At 41.0% G+C, this 20,151-nt stretch overlaps 1 protein-coding gene across 3 annotated transcripts in view; it reads right to left on the minus strand.

Annotated features, from left to right (window-relative positions):
* LOC124875590 (nucleolar protein 4-like) overlaps positions 1–20,151 on the minus strand; it is a 135,675-nt gene that overhangs the window by 72,766 nt on the left and 42,758 nt on the right. The window contains exon 1 of one of the 3 annotated variants that reach the window (XM_047378016.1): positions 16,260–16,480. The exons of 1 other annotated variant lie outside the window; for it this stretch is intronic. Coding sequence is in view for 1 of the 2 variants with exons in the window: in XM_047377936.1 (XP_047233892.1) it covers positions 6,288–6,308 (21 nt within the window). In the remaining variant the exon portion in view is untranslated. Of the gene's footprint in view, positions 1–6,287; positions 6,324–16,259; positions 16,481–20,151 lie in introns of those variants that run through there. One more of the 3 variants, XM_047377936.1, reaches the window with a different exon arrangement.

Consider the following 20,151-nt stretch of genomic DNA (forward strand, 5'->3'; position numbering starts at 1 on the left):
CACTCAGTAATGAGTGATTGCTGTGGTGATTCCTATCTTTCCCCTTAACTCTCTTTATCAAACAGGCAGACAGAAACACAGACAAGAAATTAAGACTAAAACTGTAAGTTATATTATTATTGCCTGTTAAAAAGGAGCCTTCAAGTTTAGTTTTGAAGGAAGTTTGACAAAGTTCAGTAAAACATTAGTGGGTAAGATCTGGGGGTTTAGCATGAAACTGTAGGTCCTATATTAGTAGAAGAAACATTAGATCAAATCAGACAATAAAACCAATGTTTTGACATATAAACTGTACAAGCTGGCTGCACGGTGACGCTGTTGGTAGTACTGATGCCTTGCAACAAGAAGGTCTGGGGTTCAAATTCTGACCGTAGGTCTTTCTGCATGGAGTTTCCATGATCTCCCTGTGCATACATGGGTTCTCCCTGGGTACTCTGGTTTTCTCCCACAGTCCAAAAACTTGACTGTAGGTAATTTGGTCTTAACAATGAGTGTGTGTGGGCATGGTTGTCTGTCCTGTGTGTTTCTTTGTTGCCTTGTGATGGGCTATCGACTTGTCCAGAGTGCACCTCACCTCTCACCTAATGACCTCTGGAGGTAGGCATTAAACTCTGGCAACCCTACAAGAATAAGTAGGTATAAACAAGAATTAAGGCATTTCTGAAGGCAATAAGGGGCCTACCAGGTAATAGTAGGTATACCTAATAAAGTGGTCACTTGTGTAGTTTCATTCCAATAGGAATTATTTAAAAATGCTTGTTTTTAAATGTGTGTAGAGTATCCCTCTGATACTGTCCTTAGGTACACAGAACGTTACTCATTCTAGAGAGAGAAGGGGGATGATTACACTGTATCCCAAGATGATAGATGAAAAAATAATCAGTGCTTAACTTGACATTAACATGCAAAGGATGGCTGTTAATTATGCTGTGTCCACTCGTAAAATATCTGCACAGAAGGAGAAAAAAACTCACAAACTGATGTTATTTTTTTTATTCGAAAAGCTTTGATAAATATTATTTTTATGAATGAGTTGCTTTAAACCTTTAACCACTAAAACCACATGCCTAACTTGAACCCTAAAATAACCTCAGGTCTCAATAAACCCTACAGGTCAGGCGAGTTAGGAGATCAGACCAGAGAAAAGACGTACCAAAGAATAGGAACAGACTGTGCTGACAGTGCTTGATGATAAAAGATTATAAACTGGAATTTAAAAATGTTGCCTAAAACACAAAACTAACAAAACCTGGAGACAGAGCATCATCATCAGGAGAAAAACAACTACAAAGGTTATGCTTGTCATTTCTTCCCTTCATTATTTAATTTTTTTTGCACTTGTGGTCGTTTTGTACACATTTGAGCTATAAAACATGGCGTCTGCTGGAGGGGGGGCACAGGGACCTTTCATTTTCACTTTGACAACCAACAATTACAAGTAATTTCCTACAATTCACTGTAAGGTAATGTGACTCCAGTGATGCTCCAACACCTTTCAGTGGGAGGTTGATTTGATCTATTTTAGTTTGATCAGGCGTCCTAATCTGTTGTGTTTCCATGCGTCAACTGGTCCAAACATGAATCAGAACCAATCGAAACTGGGCGTAAATATTATAGTTAAGTTAAATTACATGTGTGCTTTGAGTAATTTTATGGTTATGTCTATGATTCATTAAAACACTAAACTACAAGGAAAAAAAGCACATTACTATGAAATGGTTTGTTTATAAGCACAAAACAAAAGAAGCAAAGGACGACATTTAGGGTTAGAATTAGTGGACCAAATGACCCAAAGCAAAGAAATACAGTATTTATTCCTCAAAGATTGCATGGAAATCAAATTTCCAATGAACTCCTGGTGAGCGAGATATAGCAGACATGAGCACAGAGACCGTTAGAGTGAACGGTTGGACTCACTAACTTAAGAAAACCTGAACCGTAGAAATAAGCGTTACCATAGCTGCAGGAAAGTACCACTTTTTGAACAGCCGGAGGACTGAGAGTCCACTCTGACAAAATAAGGGCACCCAGTAAGATCCTCACCCACTGCTGGATTAGACCCAACAACATTGTTTATCCAAGTAAATGATCTGGTCTCAACAGGAATCAGTTAAGCATGAAGACTTCCCCCCACTTCCAGCAGGTCAGTGGGGTTATCTGTGCAGCAGCAACAGAAACATATTTGTGAATACCTTTTCATGCAACGGTTAAACGGGCTGCAGCAGAGCACACACACAGGAAGCGGAAAATAAATCTGAGCCCAGCTTGATGGACCTAGTGGTAAATGTGAGGAATTTACGGTCAGGCATTGAGAAAGACGCAGGCAGGTATTGAGCTTTACAGGACCCCCTCATTCAGACTGGATCTTTCTCACAGAGATTGATGAGAGACGGGGAGGAGGGAGAGATTATTTGGACAGAGGGAGAGGAGGAGATATTGATAAGAGGTGAGCTGGCGGGGGAAAACACACACCCACACACACGCAGACACGTGCATGCAGAGTGCACAAATTGGAGCAGGCTGAGGAACACCACTGCAGAATATCGATTGCTGAAAAAAGCAGCGATGAAGAGGATGTACATGCGTGTGTCTGTGGAAGGGTGGAGGGTATCACCACTAAAACCCACACATGCTGATTTGGTGCAGCACCATCTGTAGCATCCAGAAAGACAAAGGATTGGATGAGTTAGAGGAGAAGCTTCAGGTTCTGGACCGAGAGGTGGTAAGAATGAAGAAGAGGAGGAAAAATGCTTAGATCAGCAGGCCACAGTCCTGTCTGCCTGTCATGTTATAAAAAGTCCATACACCATGAAGCACGGTGGAGGTGGCCAGCCATGATCAATAAGCAGCTGCTGACCTTCACAGGATGCAAACACAGTGAGGGAAACATGACTTTCACATGAAGAGGAGGATAAATGTCTATCCTCTTTTCCTGACCACTAGACTGATGACTTTGGGAGCATGTTTTCAGTCTGCATCAAACACTGAATGAAACTGATGCTGTGTTAATTGTCCAGCCTTCGGCTATATTAGTTCAGAACCTATTGAGGTAAATATCTGTTTTTGTCTAAAGAGACACTTTCTCTTTCTGTGAATTCAGAAGCACTTTTGTCATTGAGCCTCCGGGTGCAATTCAGCTCTATGTGGAGGTGATCCATAACGTCTCTGTTCTCCGTTCGATTTTTGTCAGGAGTTTTTGATAAGCTCTCTGCAGGAGTGTTTTTAATGCATAACCGAAAGATCGCTCTGCAAATGTTTTGAGGTCAGCCAGATCAGAAAAAAAACATTTTATTTGGTGATGAATGAAGTCTCTTGAAACAAAAAAAAGATAATTCTTCCACAGCATTATGCCGAAGACTCAGCCCCTACAGGAAGGATAAAAGGATGATAAGGAGCCTCTACTGTTGGGTCGGGCATTTGAGCCAAAGATGCAGTTCAAATGAGTGTATCTTTTTTTTAAATACTGAGTATGAATTTTGAAAATCAGTTTTTTGACAGGAGTTGAATTCATTCAACGGATAGGCAATGGCTTCTCATATTTGCTATGGTTAACAGGAACATTCATCAGTCCTAAGCCACTGGCAAATAGTTTACATGGGTCTAAATGAGAAAAAATTACGCGCATTTGTGAAACATCATCATCAGCATCATTAGTATGCTGTCTTGTCTCTAAAGTTGGGGTGTTTCTAAAGATGCATACCCATTTTGTATATTACTTGTGTATCAAGATGACGGATGTAAAAGTTAGTCTCACAAAGTAACAGCTTTTTTGCAGTGAGACAATCTTGTTTGTTGTGAATAGGTTGAACCCCCCTGATATGTTTGCTACCTCAAGCCTTCAGAAGGCAGTGGTGAGGTAATCTTCATTGGTGCAGATGGCACGTCTACATGGTTTAATAATGTTATTATTGCATAATTGCAATAACAGTAGTGCAGCGTTTATGTAAATGTTACAGGAGTGGAGTATCTGTGTGGTATTCTGTATATACATTCTCTGAATATTGACGTTCATTCCAACGAAGGTTGCTGCAGTCTGGCTTAACTGGAGATTCATAACATCTGCTACAGTATCAGATGCATGGGAAGGTAATGCTGGAGGGTTATCTGAAAATGTGTATCCTCGTACATCATAAAAACGTAAGGTAGACCTGCACTCAAGCTAAGCCTAAATCATTACTACTGCTCTGCCACGGACTAAACAAATGTCTTTCCTCACTGCTTCCATGACACCACCAATGGAAACCTTTAGTCAACTCTTCTGAACCAGGTCTGTATGGTTGTGTGTGGTGGTTGGGCTAAGATGGGAGAGGCCATGTGATATGAGATGGCCCTGATCCAAACAGTGACTGAGCAAGAAGACTCAACTTCATTGTCTATGGATCACTGGACTATGGATCACTACCAGCCAAATGAAACCAAAGGAAAGTTTTGTGGCCCACAGAGGAGCTGGTTATCTAGGTTAGAAGGCAGTTGTTAGTGATCTGATTGAATACAGCAATCTGATTTATAAAAGGTCAGGTACCAACTTTGTCCCTAAAGGGACAGACAGATTGGTACTTGGTCTACAGGAATGCGAGTGTTGCCCTGGTCTTTGGTGGCTAAGAAAGAGCTGAACCAAAACCTAAAGCTCTCCACGGTCAGTCTATGTTCCAACCCTCACCTGTGGTGATGAGATAAGGATCATGACGGAAAGACCTAGATCCCGTAAACAAGCGGCCAAAATGAGCTTTCTCTGTAGGATGGCCGGACTAGGCCTTGGAGATAGGAGCACCAGGAGGTTTTTCAGGCTCATCCCCTTTGAGGAGACCCCGGGGAAGACCCATAAACTCACTGCAGGGAGCCTTGTGACCTCGGATGGATGGATGGATGGATGGATGGATGGAGCAAACAAGGGAACCCCCCTATGAAATGAGTGTGTTTATCCTTTTTTTTGTTTTCTCAGAAATTGTTCAATGTGGTTCGTGTCAATGCAAACAGTTTGATGTTATAATTCAAAGGCTTTCAACTATAATATTTAATGCTGTAGCAGTAAAGAGAAAATGTGTTTGTTCAGTTTGGGGAAGGTCATGATTAAGTCTTTTAAGAACATAGAACTAGAACATCACTTCTGATTTGTTCTGTCTAATCCACTTAATTGCAGATATTACATGTCAGATTCTGAACCAGTAGATATTAAGATTTTTCCAGAATTAATGATTTTCTAATCCCAAGAAAATAATTATTAAACAGAGAGAGCATCATCATAGAATTAGTTCACCTTTGCAAACAAAATGAAGCCAAACAGAAAACAGTTCAATTAAGTCACAATACAGTCTGCAGTAAACCTCAGATGCACGTGTGTTTGGGTTTATCATTAAAAATAGCAGCCAAAGTGATCAGAAAGATATCATGGTCAAATCTGATTGAATGATTTTCTTTTACATTAACCGGCAGGAGTTCTATGAAAATCACAGATTAATAAAAGAACTTCAAACTCAGATTATTCAGACTTTTAACATTTGCAGCTGAATCTCAGAAACAGAGGATGATGGGCATAAAAAATCATCTTTTTGCCTTAATAAATAAATAAGCTTTGAAGATGTCTGTGAGTAAAGTGGATACAAATCTGACCACAGTAGAGCCAAGACCAGCTTCAATTGCACATCTGCAGCAGAACATCCAACACAGCCAAACACACACATACACACTTTCAATGGGTTGAATATTCTGTGATTAGTCAAAACAACAAGATGCATGTCATATACCTCTGAATGTGTGTGTGTTTGGTCCATAAACGTGCCAGAGAGACAGAAAAGGGATACAGAGACTGAAAGAAACAGAGACGGGGGTCATTACTGCATCTGTGTCCACACAGGCAGATTCTGACCTTGTCTTTCTGTAGAGTAAGCAGGTCAGGTATTTGTGTGTGTGTGTGTGTGTGTTCCTGTCTTGGCATCACAGTGAGAACCATTTTCCCGATTTCACCATCAAATTGAGGACCATTTGTACCAAAGTGAGGACAGTTTGCTGGTCCTCACAACCTATTTTGCTAATAGTTAGGTTTAGGACTAAGGTGTGAATTGACTTTAGGTTAAGGTTAGGGTTAGGTAAGCACTGGTAATGGTTAGGTTTAGGGTTATTGTCAGGGTTAGGGCATAGAAAGGGTTGAAAATGACTGAAAATCAATGGAAGTCAATGGGAGTCAACACATGTTTGTCACCACATATAGCAAAACAAGAGTGTGTGTGTGTGTGTGTGTGTGTGTGTGTTGTATTTAGGACCTTGTCTGGTATACAATATTCACTAACCTTATGCAGACTGATAGGCATTAGGGGAACCAAACCCAGAATCTCTTTTTACAGTCGAGGTACGAGGTGAATTAAGTTCAGGTTAAGGTTTGTAATTTACTGGTAATAGTTAGGGTAAAGGTTGGTGGTAGAGTCAGGCATAAATGCTGTTACTAAAATGAATAAAAGTCAATAAAAATCCTAACATTGGTAGAAACACAAACTTAATCACAAGGTACACTATATATAGCCTTATCTTAATAGAAATAAGAAATGTAAAGTAAATCAAAATCTACTAATAAATCTACTACTAAAGAATCTACTACTATTAAAAAAAGGTATTAAGCCTCAAGCTGAGGGGTTCAGGTATCTTGGAGTCTTGTTCTGGAGGGACAGCAGGAGGCAGCAGGAAATGGATGAACAGATCAGGGCTTCCTCTGCCAAACTGGGCCTTGCTGTGGTCCATCACTGCGAAGAAGCTGAGCAAAAACGTGAAGCTCTCAGTTCACTGCTCCACTTACGTTCCAAAACTCTCAGTGATGGTCCTGACAAAAATTGATCATGATGGATAGTATGAGACCCTACATTATGTTTGTGAAAAGGCTTTCTACTTCAAACATCCCCAAACCTGCCGAGTCGTTTTTTCATAAACTTTAATATTTAACATGCGAATGGAGGCCAGTATGGAGCTCTTAGGTTGTCAAATGTGGCCTTTATGGAAGACTGGCCAGAAGAAAGCCTTTGTTGAAAGAAAGCAATAAGATGTCTGGCTTGCAGTTTCCCCCAAGCCATGTAGGGTGTTTTGGTTTTGGTCAGAGAAGACCAAAATTCAACTTTATGGGTTACATGCAGAACGCTGTGTGGACAAAAGCTACCACTGCCCTACCATCAACATACTGATGATTGAACATGGCGGTGGCATCATAATGCTGTGGGGCAGGGACATGCTTTTCAATAGGGGCAGGGACGGTAGTCATAGTTGATGTGGTTATGGATGGAGGTAAATAAAGGATAGGCAGAGATTTCAACAAAACAACATCCCTAAACATACAGATGCTGCTATTGGTTTAAGCTGCTGGAGGATATGCTCTTCCTTCCTCTACTACTTTTCCTACTGCTCACCAATTATGCATTATCAACAGGTATTGCTGACATCAACTTTATTGTTTACTCCCTGTTTTTTCTCTTCATAGAAGTTACCCCTTTCCGTGACACCTTTCTGGAAAAGGCCCTTTGCTTGTCCGCTTGTGTTGAACCCTGTCTCCCTCCTACTCATGGCAACAGAAGGAGCTATTGCTGCAGCTAACTGGTATGTACTCTGCTCATCATGGCATAGACTTTACTGCTGCCTTAAAGCTTGTTGTTTAGCTGTGTTTCTCTCCTGGATGAAGCCACTAGAAAAGCTACTACTGCTATTAACTCTACTTAGACACAGAAAGTACTTTTGAATCAGTTTCTACATGCTGGTTCAGGAAGACTCGTTGCTGTAAAGTCAGTGACCAGACACAGTCAGCTGGATTTCCTTAGAAAACAATTAACCGATTGAAATAATAAATTGAATGTTCTAACTAGGATCGAATTGGAATTTATTAATCTGTACCATTGAATTGAATGGACTACATATCTCTGTATACAAATTTGTAAATTTTCAAATCACCCTACTTGTTGCACCTTTGATTTAATCGGAGTATGATTTGTTTTTATTTATAATTGTACAGTGTTTCTTTTTCTTATGCTGTAAATTGTTTTCCTTTACTATCTAGTCTACTTTTACTTTTAGATGTGTATATTTTCTTTACGTTTGTGAGTACCAGTATGCTTCCAGTTGCCTTTTACCTTGCTGCTGACACAACTGAATTTCCACACTGAGGAACAATGAATTCTTTTACTGTTTCTAAATTGGATTTATTTGCCTTTTAACACGAATTGAGAAAAGATTTGTTGTGAAGTGGCACAATGTAAATAGAATGAATCAAAAATGTTGTTCCAACATAGTCATCTTGGCTACACAGTGACTCATAAAGTGGGTCAAAGGGAAAGTGAATTATTGTAAAGAGTTAAACAAACAAAGAAACCTTGACTATAACAACAGTTCTACCAAAAAGGGTGTGGAGAGCAAAGAGAATTAGGTCATACAAAGATGTTAAAGACAAGTATAAAATGTTCTTTATTGGGTTCACTTCTATCACCAGTTTTTTTAACCATCAACCTGCAAATGGTTGTCCTACCAAGGAATCAAACAAATATTCGGCCAGGGAACAACTCCCCTAAGACAGTCAGCCTATGACCGCTCAGTCAGTCACCTCTGTCCCAACAGTCAGCAGGGGCATAGATAGTGGAGATTAGCAGCGTGTCCAACACTCTGTGCACCACTTAATCCGGTCAGTCACAAATCTGCCTGAAGCATGACGATTAACCCCTTTCCCCTCCAGGAAGCAATCCGAGGAAAACATAGCGAGGATTAGTCCAGGCAAAGGTCACCGTTGGACCATGTTAGTGTTGCCCAGCAAACACTGTTTAGCAGCTTCGAGTCACCACACACCAACATGATACTCACCTCAGATCCATAACAGAGCTGAACTTGAACTCCACTCAGCAGATCTGGAAACTGACACTAAATTATCCTTAAACTGTCATTATGTTGGATTTATACATAAAGACTGGGTCAAAGGACAAAGAACAAATCTTCAGCCTTAAAGCTCCTCAGATCCATTTGAAGTCCTTTATCTAACTACTTCAGTTAACGGGAAGATTTAACTTCTGCTGTAATTTCACTGTTTATCTGGTGACCAACAATAAAACAGGGAGAGAGGAACATTTTAAAGAAACAGCTGCAGAAGTTAAAATGAGAGCAGGTAGAAACATTTAAATACTGGTACAGTGTAAGATTATTTGTCCCCTAAATCTACTGACTGGTTGTTGCACCCTTGGCTGTAACTGCTGCCATCAAGTTTTTACATCACTGGGGAGGAATTTTGGCCCACTCTACTCTGCGGAGTTGTTTAAGTTAGCCTCATCGTCCTGCTGCATAACTTAAGTGGGATTAGCTTAAGGTACCAAACTGATGGTTGGACATCATTATGAATTCTTCTTTCTTTAAAATAAAAATAAAATAAATGTATGAAGGAATCTATTATTGGATTTATTTTGTGTCATTCTGTAATTTCTACAAATGGCAAAAAATTGACAAACCAATTTTTGAATATGATTCACCAACACTGCAGCTTAAAAGCAACAGGTAAATTTAAAATGTTGAATAAAGAAATTCTTGAGATTTTGCCTTTGTTGTCTAGGAAAAGACATGGAGTCATATTGTATCTTATTCCTGATGGTTTTTCAAAGCTCAGCCTAAAGGTGAATTCATAAAAGATTTTTGCATGTATCACAAGTCAAACAGGTTATGAGCATAAATGGAAATTTATGGAAATTTTCTTGATCGGCTTATCATCAGACAGAGTCGTTCACAGGATGAATAATTAGTACTTTATTTTATATATATATTTTTTTTTACTTCTTTTTATTCCAAATGTTTATTTTTGAAAGCATTTTACAGTCTGTAAATAATCTTTAAATAATGCTATTTATTCTATATTGTTTGTAATTTTGTTCACTTTTTATTCATGGTTATTTATTATTGTTTCTATTATTTACTTATCTTTCCTAATATTACCTTACTACAGGTTGGCCTTTAACCTGTCCTGCTGTTGAAACTGTTTAATTTCCCCTTGATGGATGATAAGGTTTATCTTATCTGTATATTAATAATTGTATGATTGTTCTAGAAGTTGATGTGCTCATTTACTCGACTGTTTATTGGGTGGATCGCTGTGTGGTCGAGCCAGTAACGTTTTATTAATTCACTGTTGTTCATTATAGGAGAATATCTCTCCGTTTTCTCTGTCTTTTCACACTCTTCTCTACTTCAGACACTCTTAGGCTCACTACTCCTCACTACTCTTAACATCTCGCGATAGGAGCTCTCTTTAGGTCTAAGGTAACTTTTATCTTACTGAGGGAAAAGTCACTAGGAGCTACTTTTAGTTTTAGGATTCTTTGTGAATCCGGGCCCAGGTTTGTATATTCTGACCTTTGTGAGAATTTATATAAATGTAAGGAGGAAGAGAAGCAAAAACTGACAGAAAAACGATACCAAGACGTTACAGACTTCAAAGACTCCAGAAATAGAGAGAGCCACCCATCCAGAATAGAGAGGAAGAGGATAGAGAGAAAAAGGGGATTAGCAGACTGGCTGTCCATCCTCCCCTGGCCTCCTGTTGTGCATATGGCCAGGTCAGGGAAAACTGGAGTTACTTTGGAGCAGAATGGAAGGAAGCTAAGTAGATCCTCACATAAGGAATTAGGAGTGAGGAGAGTCTCCTCTAGTCCTCCTTAACAGCAGGGAGGAGAACTAGAGAAGATCTACGAAGCCTTAACTCTTCAAGTGCCACAGGGTTAATATTTAGTTTTTATATCTGCAAGGCCAGCTGGAGTTTCACACTTTGCAAACAAAGTAAAATTTTAAAAAGGCCTTCCATTGCACCACTCCACCCTTAAATGATAAGAGGTGGGAAATTAAACCTGATTTCTCAGCTTAATGTGCTGACTACACATGTCAATATTCAGCGTAACCGTATGTAGACATACAGTTACTTGAATGAGCTGAATCGGCAAAATGGGCTGTTTGACCTTCAATTATAAAAGTGTTCAGCTGCTCTGACCCTGAACAAGAACACATTGAGATCACAGGGTCAGAAAATATTCAACACAGAGATGGATCTAAATATCAGCGTAGAACCATTTAAGCTCCTTCGTCAGAACGAGGGAACTCTGCAATTTTATCTGCAGTTGCACCTACTGCAGGGGTTCTTTGGAGTTAGAGTTTCAGCATCACATTCCTGTACACTCAGCAGTGTGGACATACACTTGTATTGTATAAAGTTATTGAAATCTTGTTGAAATAAATGAATTCAGGTTTTTCTGAATGAAAATCCAGCACCTGCAGACTGCTGCTATCAGGAGCTCAGTGAATTCAAGCGTTGGTCAGTGATGCCACTGGTGCAATATGTCCAGTCATGAAATTTCCTGGCTACCAAACATTTCACGGTCAGCAGTTAAACAGTAACAGACCTCCAAGCTTCATGCAGCCTTCATATTTGCTCAGGAACAATGCCAGGAGGGCTTCATGGAAGGGGTTTCCACAGCTGAGCAGCTGCATCTAAGCTCTATGTCACTGAGTGCAAAGTGTTAGACTTTCTGATGCAGAACACGGTGCCACTGGACTCAAAAGTAGTGGAGATGTGTTTTCTGGAAAGGAAAGCCAAATTTGTCTGTCTGGCAGTCAGGCGGATGTGTTTGGGTTTGGTGCAAGAACTTTCCTCACTGAATTGTTCCAAGTGTAAGGTTTGGGGAGGTGGAATAACAGCATGAAATAAACAGCCATTTGGTGAATTGTTTCACTGGCAACGTCAGCATATGAATTGATATATGCTATTAATATATGCTGTGCTTTTAAGAGCCTTTTCTCTGTGGGTTTCTTAACCCCACCCAGTGTGGCCCTGACCACCAATTCCTAAATGGGGAAAAACGGAAAAACGTTTTACCTCTGCAGCAACTAAGAAGACTTCCAAATCCAATCAGCAATAATTCAAACAGAGGTAAGAGTCATGCTTGTTGTTAGTCGCACCATGCCAGCGATGCAATAAAAGAATTACATTAAACATGATTAAAAACCAATGAAAATGATTATCTAACCTCTCTGCACAAGAGTAAAAGTAAAAGGTGGATAAATGATGAGTCATTATGTTGCTTACATCATGTGGATGAAAGATTTGGTGCAATCATCAGAGAACATTATTAACACTTTATTTTAACATGGACCTTCCACCTTTTAAACTGTTACAAACCAAATAAACATCGTCATGGAAACAGCTTTCCTTGTTCCTTTCCAGTTAACCATTCAAAATGGCTCAAGAAATGCAAAACCTAATTAAATTGACCTCGTAATTGTCTAGATTACAATTCAATAAGGCATATGTGGAATGTGACTGAAAAAAACTGAGGTTAACTACATAAAGGAGAAATCTTACAATCTAGATAAATTAAAGGTTCTGTAACTGCCTGCTTGTTGCCAGATACCTAAGTGGACCTCCAGAGGAGTAGTGGAGTCTGGTTCTTGATTAGCTGATTGTCAGCAGATGTGACCATCACTATAAAACCAGTAGAGTACATCAGGTGTGTGTTAGCACAATGCCAAGATGGAAAGACATCAGCAATGATCTTAAAGAAGCAACTGTTGCTGTACATCCATCTGGGAGCGGTTAGAAGACCTTATGTGTTTGCAGCAAGTTGCTGCATATCTTCTATAAGTCTGTTGTGGAGAGTCTGATCTCTTCTGCCATCATCTGCTGGGGAAGCAGCATCAGAGCCAGAGACTTAAAAAAGCTCAACAAGCTGATAAAAAAGGCTTGTTCTGTTCTGGGGACTCCTCTGGAACCTCTGGAGATCATTGTGGAAAGACGGATTCTTCATAAAATTAAGAACATTATGGAGAACCCTGAGCATCCTCTTCATGAGACTGTCCTACAACAACAGAGTGTCTTCAGTCAGAGGCTTCTTCTGATCTGTTGTAAGACGGAGCGCTACAGGAGATCCTTCCTGCCCACAGCCATCAGCATCTACAACGACTCTTTGAACAAACCTTCATAATATGAGCTACAACAACATTTAATTTCCCTTTGGGATTAATAAAGTATTTTTGAATTTGAATTGAATTACAGATTAATTAGGCCTGTCATTCCACAGAAATAAAGATTATTCACAAGTGGCAAACATTTAAGACGCCTGCCAATCTTCCCAGGAGTGGACATCCCAGCAGATGAACCACAAGGTCAGAGATCATAATGCTGACAGAAACAACCATGCCAGAATTCGCAGGCCTTAGTCAGCATGTTAAAAGTTCATGAAAGGATATGTAGAAAAACTTGGAACAAAAATATCTTGTTTGCATGGGCTGAAGGAGGAAGTTTCTTCTTTCTGAAAAAGAACTTGGCAGCCTGACTTAGTCTGGAATGTTTCATCTGAATCGACCACAAGACTTCTGGAGTAATGTCCTTTGCACAGTTCTGGCTCACTTTGCCCTAATTGGTGCTCCCACCTACATGTTGCTTTTTCCTTTTGTTGTTTTGTAGTAATTAATTTCCATGCATTATGAAGATAAATATTTATAAAGGTTCTTAATAGGTGTATAAGTTAATATATTTGGATATTATGTTCTGAAAACTTTGTATTACAATTTACAGGGGTTGGACAATGAAACTGAAACACCTGGTTTTAGACCACAATAATTTATTAGTATGGTGTAGGGCCTCCTTTTGCGGCCAATACAGCGTCAATTCATCTTGGGAATGACATATACAAGTCCTGCACAGTGGTCAGAGGGATTTTAAGCCATTCTTCTTGCAGGATAGTGGCCAGGTCACTACGTGATACTGGTGGAGGAAAACGTTTCCTGACTCGCTCCTCCAAAACACCCCAAAGTGGCTCAATAATATTTAGATCTGGTGACTGTGCAGGCCATGGGAGATGTTCAACTTCACTTTCATGTTCATCAAACCAATCTTTCACCAGTCTTGCTGTGTATATTGGTGCATTGTCATCCTGATACACGGCAACGCCTTCAGGATACAATGTTTGAACCATTGGATGCACATGGTCCTCAAGAATGGTTCAGTAGTCCTTGGCAGTGACGTGTCCATCTAGCACAAGTATTAGGCCAAGAGAATGCCATGATATGGCAGCCCAAACCATCACTGATCCACCCCCATGCTTCACTCTGGGCATGCAACAGTCTGGGTGGTACGCTTCTTTGGGGCTTCTCCACACCGTAACTCTCCCGGATGTGGGGAAAACAGTAAAGGTGGACTCATCAGAGAACAATACATGTTTCACATTGTCCACAGCCCAAGATTTGCGCTCCTTGCACCATTGAAATGACGTTTGGCATTGGCATGAGTGACCAAAGGTTTGGCTATAGCAGCCCGGCTGTGTATATTGACCCTGTGGAGCTCCCGACGGACAGTTCTGGTGGAAACAGGAGAGTTGAGGTGCACATTTAATTCCGCCGTGATTTGGGCAGCCGTGGTTTTATGTTTTTTGGATACAATCCGGGTTAGCACCCGAACATCCCTTTCAGACAGCTTCCTCTTGCATCCACAGTTAATCCTGTTGGATGTGTTTCGTCCTTCTTGGTGGTATGCTGACATTACCATGGATACCGTGGCTCTTGATACATCACAAAGACTTGCTGTCTTGGTCACAGATGCGCCAGCAAGACGTGCGCCAACAATTTGTCCTCTTTTGAACTCTGGTATGTCACCCATAATGTTGTGTGCATTTCAATATTTTGAGCAAAACTGTGCTCTTACCCTGCTAATTGAACCTTCACACTCTGCTCTTACTGGTGCAATGTGCAATCAATGAAGACTGGTTACCAGGCTGGTCCAATTTAGCCATGAAACCTCCCACACTAAAATGACAGGTGTTTCAGTTTCATTGTCCAACCCCTGTAGGTTCCATGTATTTTGGTTCTTGATTGCATGACCTCCTGTTGGTGAACGTCTCCTGGGCCTAACTGATCGTGGTCGACATGAAACGTCCTGTGGCAGATGGCTTCAATTTGTGCCCTAAACAAGTCTGATACAAAACAAACTAAACTATAAATGTTTAAAATGATGAACGGGCAAAATGACTGTCAACCCCTTTGGACAGAAAAGCCTATAGTAACGATAACTAGCCATAATGCAGAGCAACGCGTATGGAGAAAACCAAATAATTGAAAACCACTCATAACTGTCAAGCACGGTGGTGGGGGACGGATGATTTGGGTTTGTTTCGCAGCCACACCACCTTGACTTCTTGAACTCCTCTGTACACTAAAGTATTGAAGAATAAAATGTAAGCCCATCTGTCCAACAACTGAAACTTGGCTGAAACTGGGTGGTGTTTAAATACGAGGAGCAGACTGAAAATCTTCAAGCGAGAAACTGATAAAGTCAGAAAACGTCCGCTTCAAGATGTTGCTGCAATAGATGATTTTTTAACACTTTTCCGAGTTGGCTTCTTATTTATTTGAGTAAAAGTGACAGAGTGGAATCTGTTTGTTTCTGTTGTTAGATTTAAAATAATTTACACCAGATTCATTTCATTATGTCCTGATATGTAAAACTGCACAGAAGAATAGTGGATTTTATTCTCACTGTTCACTTGTGTCCGTATTGCTAACGCCTTGTTATTCACGTTGATTGTGCAACGCCCTAGAGTTTTACCGGAAACTGCCAAAAGCAATCAGAGAAACTAAAAGGTTTCACAGACAACAGCTCGCGCTCAGAAACATGAAAGCTGCCTGAATGATTGGCACGCGGCGCCGCTTGTTCCTCTGTCCTCGGTCATTCCTTAGCAACCACCCACCCATCATCCACCCCGCATCCATCCATCCACGGGCACACGCGCATCATTGAAAGCTCGCGCAGACGTCCCACAAACACACCGCCGCGCGCGCCGGAGCAATCACAGAACAATGTGAGCACGCGGGGCAGCAGCACGCTCATGAATGATGATGATGATGAGTATGATGATGATGATGATGAGCCCAATGAACGCCTGCCGCAGGACGGAGCGGCGGCCCGGGGAACCCACACAATGACCCGAGGAGCAACCTCAGCCGCTGCAACTCTTCATTCATCAGGCACGCAAAGTGCGCTGCGGCGGCGAAAACCTGCGCTCATTATCGGTCCGTTTGCTTCTCCGCCGGGTTCTGTAACTGTTCAGAGCTCCTGAGCAGCACCGGAGATCCGGCAGCAGCAGCAGCTCGCCCTCCTGCTGCCATCAGTCACCGGTATGCAGGAAGCAGACAGAGCAGACCCTGAGCAGGAGGAAAACACTCCGGAACACACTTATAAATAAATAATAAAGCGCATGCCGAGGACGCCTTCTTACCTCCACTTCTCCAAGATTACGACCCTGAACCTCCGCCGTCTTATTTTATCTTGCTGATATCGCTACGAATGTTTTTTCGTTCAGTTGTTTCTTTTTCTTCTATACTGTGTATTTAAATGGACAGTATATGCTGATGTACACAGGCAGGGAGTGAGCGCACTCAGCGGGACCCTCAAGACTCTGTGGCAACCGGGGGGCGGGGCCACGGCTGATGACATCACAGAGGGCGGGGGAGACAAGACAGAGGTGAGGAGGGGGTGAGTTGATTTTTCTACAGACCAAATCCAGTGAGGCTGAGACAGACCTGAGAAAGTAAATATCAAATTGTTTCCATTCCTAGTTTCTGTATTTAGAAAGCATGTATTAAAAACAGAGTCCAACCCCCACAGCTTCCATGGGGAGTAAAAGGTGAGATACCAGCTGGGTGCTGCTGGTCATATACACTGTTTGACTGGGGATCAGCAAGTCTGAGGATCCAATTTCTTGCTCTAAATATCTGACCCCATGCTGTTACCAGATTGACGTCACTGTCCATCAGTTAAGAAACTGTTATAATGCCATTTCTGAGCCATTTGGAAGTTATTTGTGATTAAGAAACAAAGAAATCTCAGCCAGTTTTCTCAGCATGTCCTAAGTTTGTAACAATGTATTTGAGAGAATCACCAAGGTTTGGGTTCAGTCGAGCCAACAGAACTAAAGTAGAGATGTTTTGCCATAATACACGGCAGCAGCATGATTTTAATAAACAAAAACACAGCAAATCAACACCATCACTTTATACCCAACCAGACATGGTGGTGGTGGGCTGATGATCTGGGCTTGTTTAACATCTCAAGGATCTGTGCACCTTGGGTTCTTAAATTCACCATGAACTCATCTGCATACCAAATAAGCACAACTTAGGTTTGCAAACGTTCTGGAAACATGTCTTTTGAAGATGAACATGTGGCAGATAAAGCAGAGATGTCTGGTCATGTTTGGAGATAACCAAACAGCATTTCATTATCAGTATACCAAAGTGTCCTGGAATTAAATGTATCCCACAGCTCAACCTTGGCAGAAACTGGGTCATAAACAGTACAATGATCCCAAACACAGCAGCAGATCAGTAACTGCAAGTCTGAAAGAGGCAGGAGTCAAGATGCTTAAGTTGTGAGTTAATGAACTAAACAATTAAAAGTTCCAAACTCCAGCTAACAGTAGCAGCACTGCGATGAGCAGAAGCCCAGGAATAATAAGGGCATATGAATATTTCAAATAATGGTGGCTAAAGGTGGTTGTGTTGCTTCTGCATTCCAGCTTAATTTTCCTTAAATATGTGTATTTAACTGTAGACCTGCTCAGAACTTTGTGGCCGGTTGATGAACCTTCCAACGAACCATCAAAGACAATGGCCTCTGTGACAGTGCTTCATGGACTTACTTGCACACACTCACTTGGACACACACACATGCTCAAGATAAACATATGCACCCCCTCACACCACCTTCACCGTTCCCAGCATGATGTTGTTTTGTCAACTTGTTGCTTCTTTGTTCTGAGGTTTTTTACAATCTCAAACTGTATCCTGCTAAGGATAAAGTGTGAAATATGATTTTTTTTCTCCTCTACTTACCTAATGTGGCCTCTTTTCTCATCTAACAAGGGCAGCGCCTGTGAGTGGGCAGCAAAGCCTCGGTGACCCGTCTCCCTTGTCTTGTGTCATGATGTATGTTTGGATGGGTTGTACTGGAATCCTAATTTCCCCTCGGGGATCAATAAAGTATCTTTGAATTGAATTGAATTATTTCTGCACTGTGTATCTCTGGTTGTATTCATTTCATATTAAATCTTAACTTTTATTATTGCAAAATATTTATTAAAAGAAATATAGAATGAATTTGTTTGTATTATGTTTGTATTTATTGCTAAAAAATATCAAAACATTTTATGTCTGTCATACAAGAAATATTTACATATTTTTGATAACATAAAACAGCTCTAAAAACACAATGAAACGTTTTAGTATGAATGTAAAGTGGGAGCATCTATAGGATGTACCCGTTTAATATTTACGCAACAAAGCTGCCCCCTACAGGTGGAGGGTGGAAGGGAGGTGCAGCACATGTAGAGCCTAAAAGACTGAGAGCATTAGTGCAAACTGTTCAACGAGTCAGCCTCGCAGCCCCAAAACACACTGAATATTCTTCTAAATACTGTTCATTAGTAGTGAAACAAAAATAAACCCCCAAATGACTGCCTCTCTGGTGTGTACCAACCAATAAAGCAAAAATACCATGGAAACAGAGCTGCACATTAAATCTCCTCTGGGCTTTAAGTTCAATGCATACACAGTCATCAACGACTTCAGTGTTAACAGCGTTATTATTCTAATCCTTATTTGTTCCAACAGTTGCTTCCATGCATGCATGTTTCCTCTAGTCTAAGATTCCTGCAGCTCATCATCCTCTTTTCTGATGTTTTCGTCACGTCTTTTAGGGAATATGAAGCGGTTTTATCTTCAGATACCAACAAGGTGCATCAGAGAAGGAAAAATTGCTGTGAAACAACGCTTCAGTGTTGCCTTTTGTACCAACAAACTATGTGTGGTGCACTTAGAGAGCACAGAGGGGATTTCCTTTGCAGCCCTGTTTCCACGGCTTTTCTGCTTTATTGGACAGAGAGCACCAGAGGATCAGAGCAGATGGCAGGAGGATAAGGCGTGTTAAAGGTCACGCCCCTGGTGAAAACAAGCCCTGAGGATCCAAGTGGAAGACATTGACTATATGTCTTTTTATTCCTGGGTCCACTGTTTGCCACTATTGAAAATAAGTCCTAAACTGAATTTAGAACCTTGGGTCAGCTCTGTTTATGATGGTGTAAGAACTCTCTTTAGGGGTCTTACACCATCACTCCACGCATCTTGACTGCAACAATCAAATGGGTGATTCCTAAAACTTACATTTTATACAACTGCAACATTTCATGTTCCCTGAAACAGCTGAGCAGAGAAACTGTTTTTCTTTTTATGCTTTGAGTCAAAAAGTAAAATAACATTTGATGCTTCGCCTTTATGGGCTTTTCAAACTAAACGAGCATTCTTGTAATTTTGTTTCAAAGACTTACGCACAACCAGACCTTAATCTAACAGTCTATCTCACCTCCACACACACACACACACACACCCCTCCTCCCTAAATTAATGAAATGTCTTTCCTCTGGAGGTAGCTGCAGTAACGGGGAGAGAGAGGGAGACCACAAACGATAATGAAGCATGTCATTCTTTTTAATTCCCTCTCTGAACTCTGCTTCCTCAGCCCCGAAACCCACAAACATCCCTGATATCACAGGAACATTTTCTCTGTTTTAAAATTTACCACATCTGTTTACTTGCATGTATAATTCTACTCTTCATCTTCCTCTTTCCCCATGCCAGAACCCTGCCATGACTACATTTTCCTCCTCTTTGTCATCTCTTCTCCTCTCACTCCTCAACCATTTCTACCCTCTTACCACATTGTCTGCCCACCCTCCCCTCCTTCTTCCATGCAAACACCCCCTGCCAGGAAGCATCCAGGCTAATTTCCTCTTCTTATTGAATTGGGACGAGGGGCGGATGGAAGGAAAGAGAAAGGGATGGGCAGCTGAACGGAGGCCTGGGATGTGAGCTAATGGAACAAGTGGAGGACTCAGACACCTCTCGTCCTCATCTTCGGTCCATGTTGGGATCATTTTAGGTTCGTTTCCACTGCTGGAACCAGGGTCATATCAGACATAACTGGGTACAAATCTACCCTGCCAGGGAGGATGGACCATGAACTAAAGATGGAGCTTCATGGTGGGAGGATGCAAAGAATCTAGTAATGGTTGAATATTCCTAGCATTTTATTTCACTCATATCTCAGTTTCTACT

The sequence above is a fragment of the Girardinichthys multiradiatus genome, chromosome 1 (genome assembly GCF_021462225.1).
Source record: "Girardinichthys multiradiatus isolate DD_20200921_A chromosome 1, DD_fGirMul_XY1, whole genome shotgun sequence".
In the NCBI taxonomy this organism is placed as follows: Eukaryota; Metazoa; Chordata; class Actinopteri; order Cyprinodontiformes; family Goodeidae; genus Girardinichthys; species Girardinichthys multiradiatus.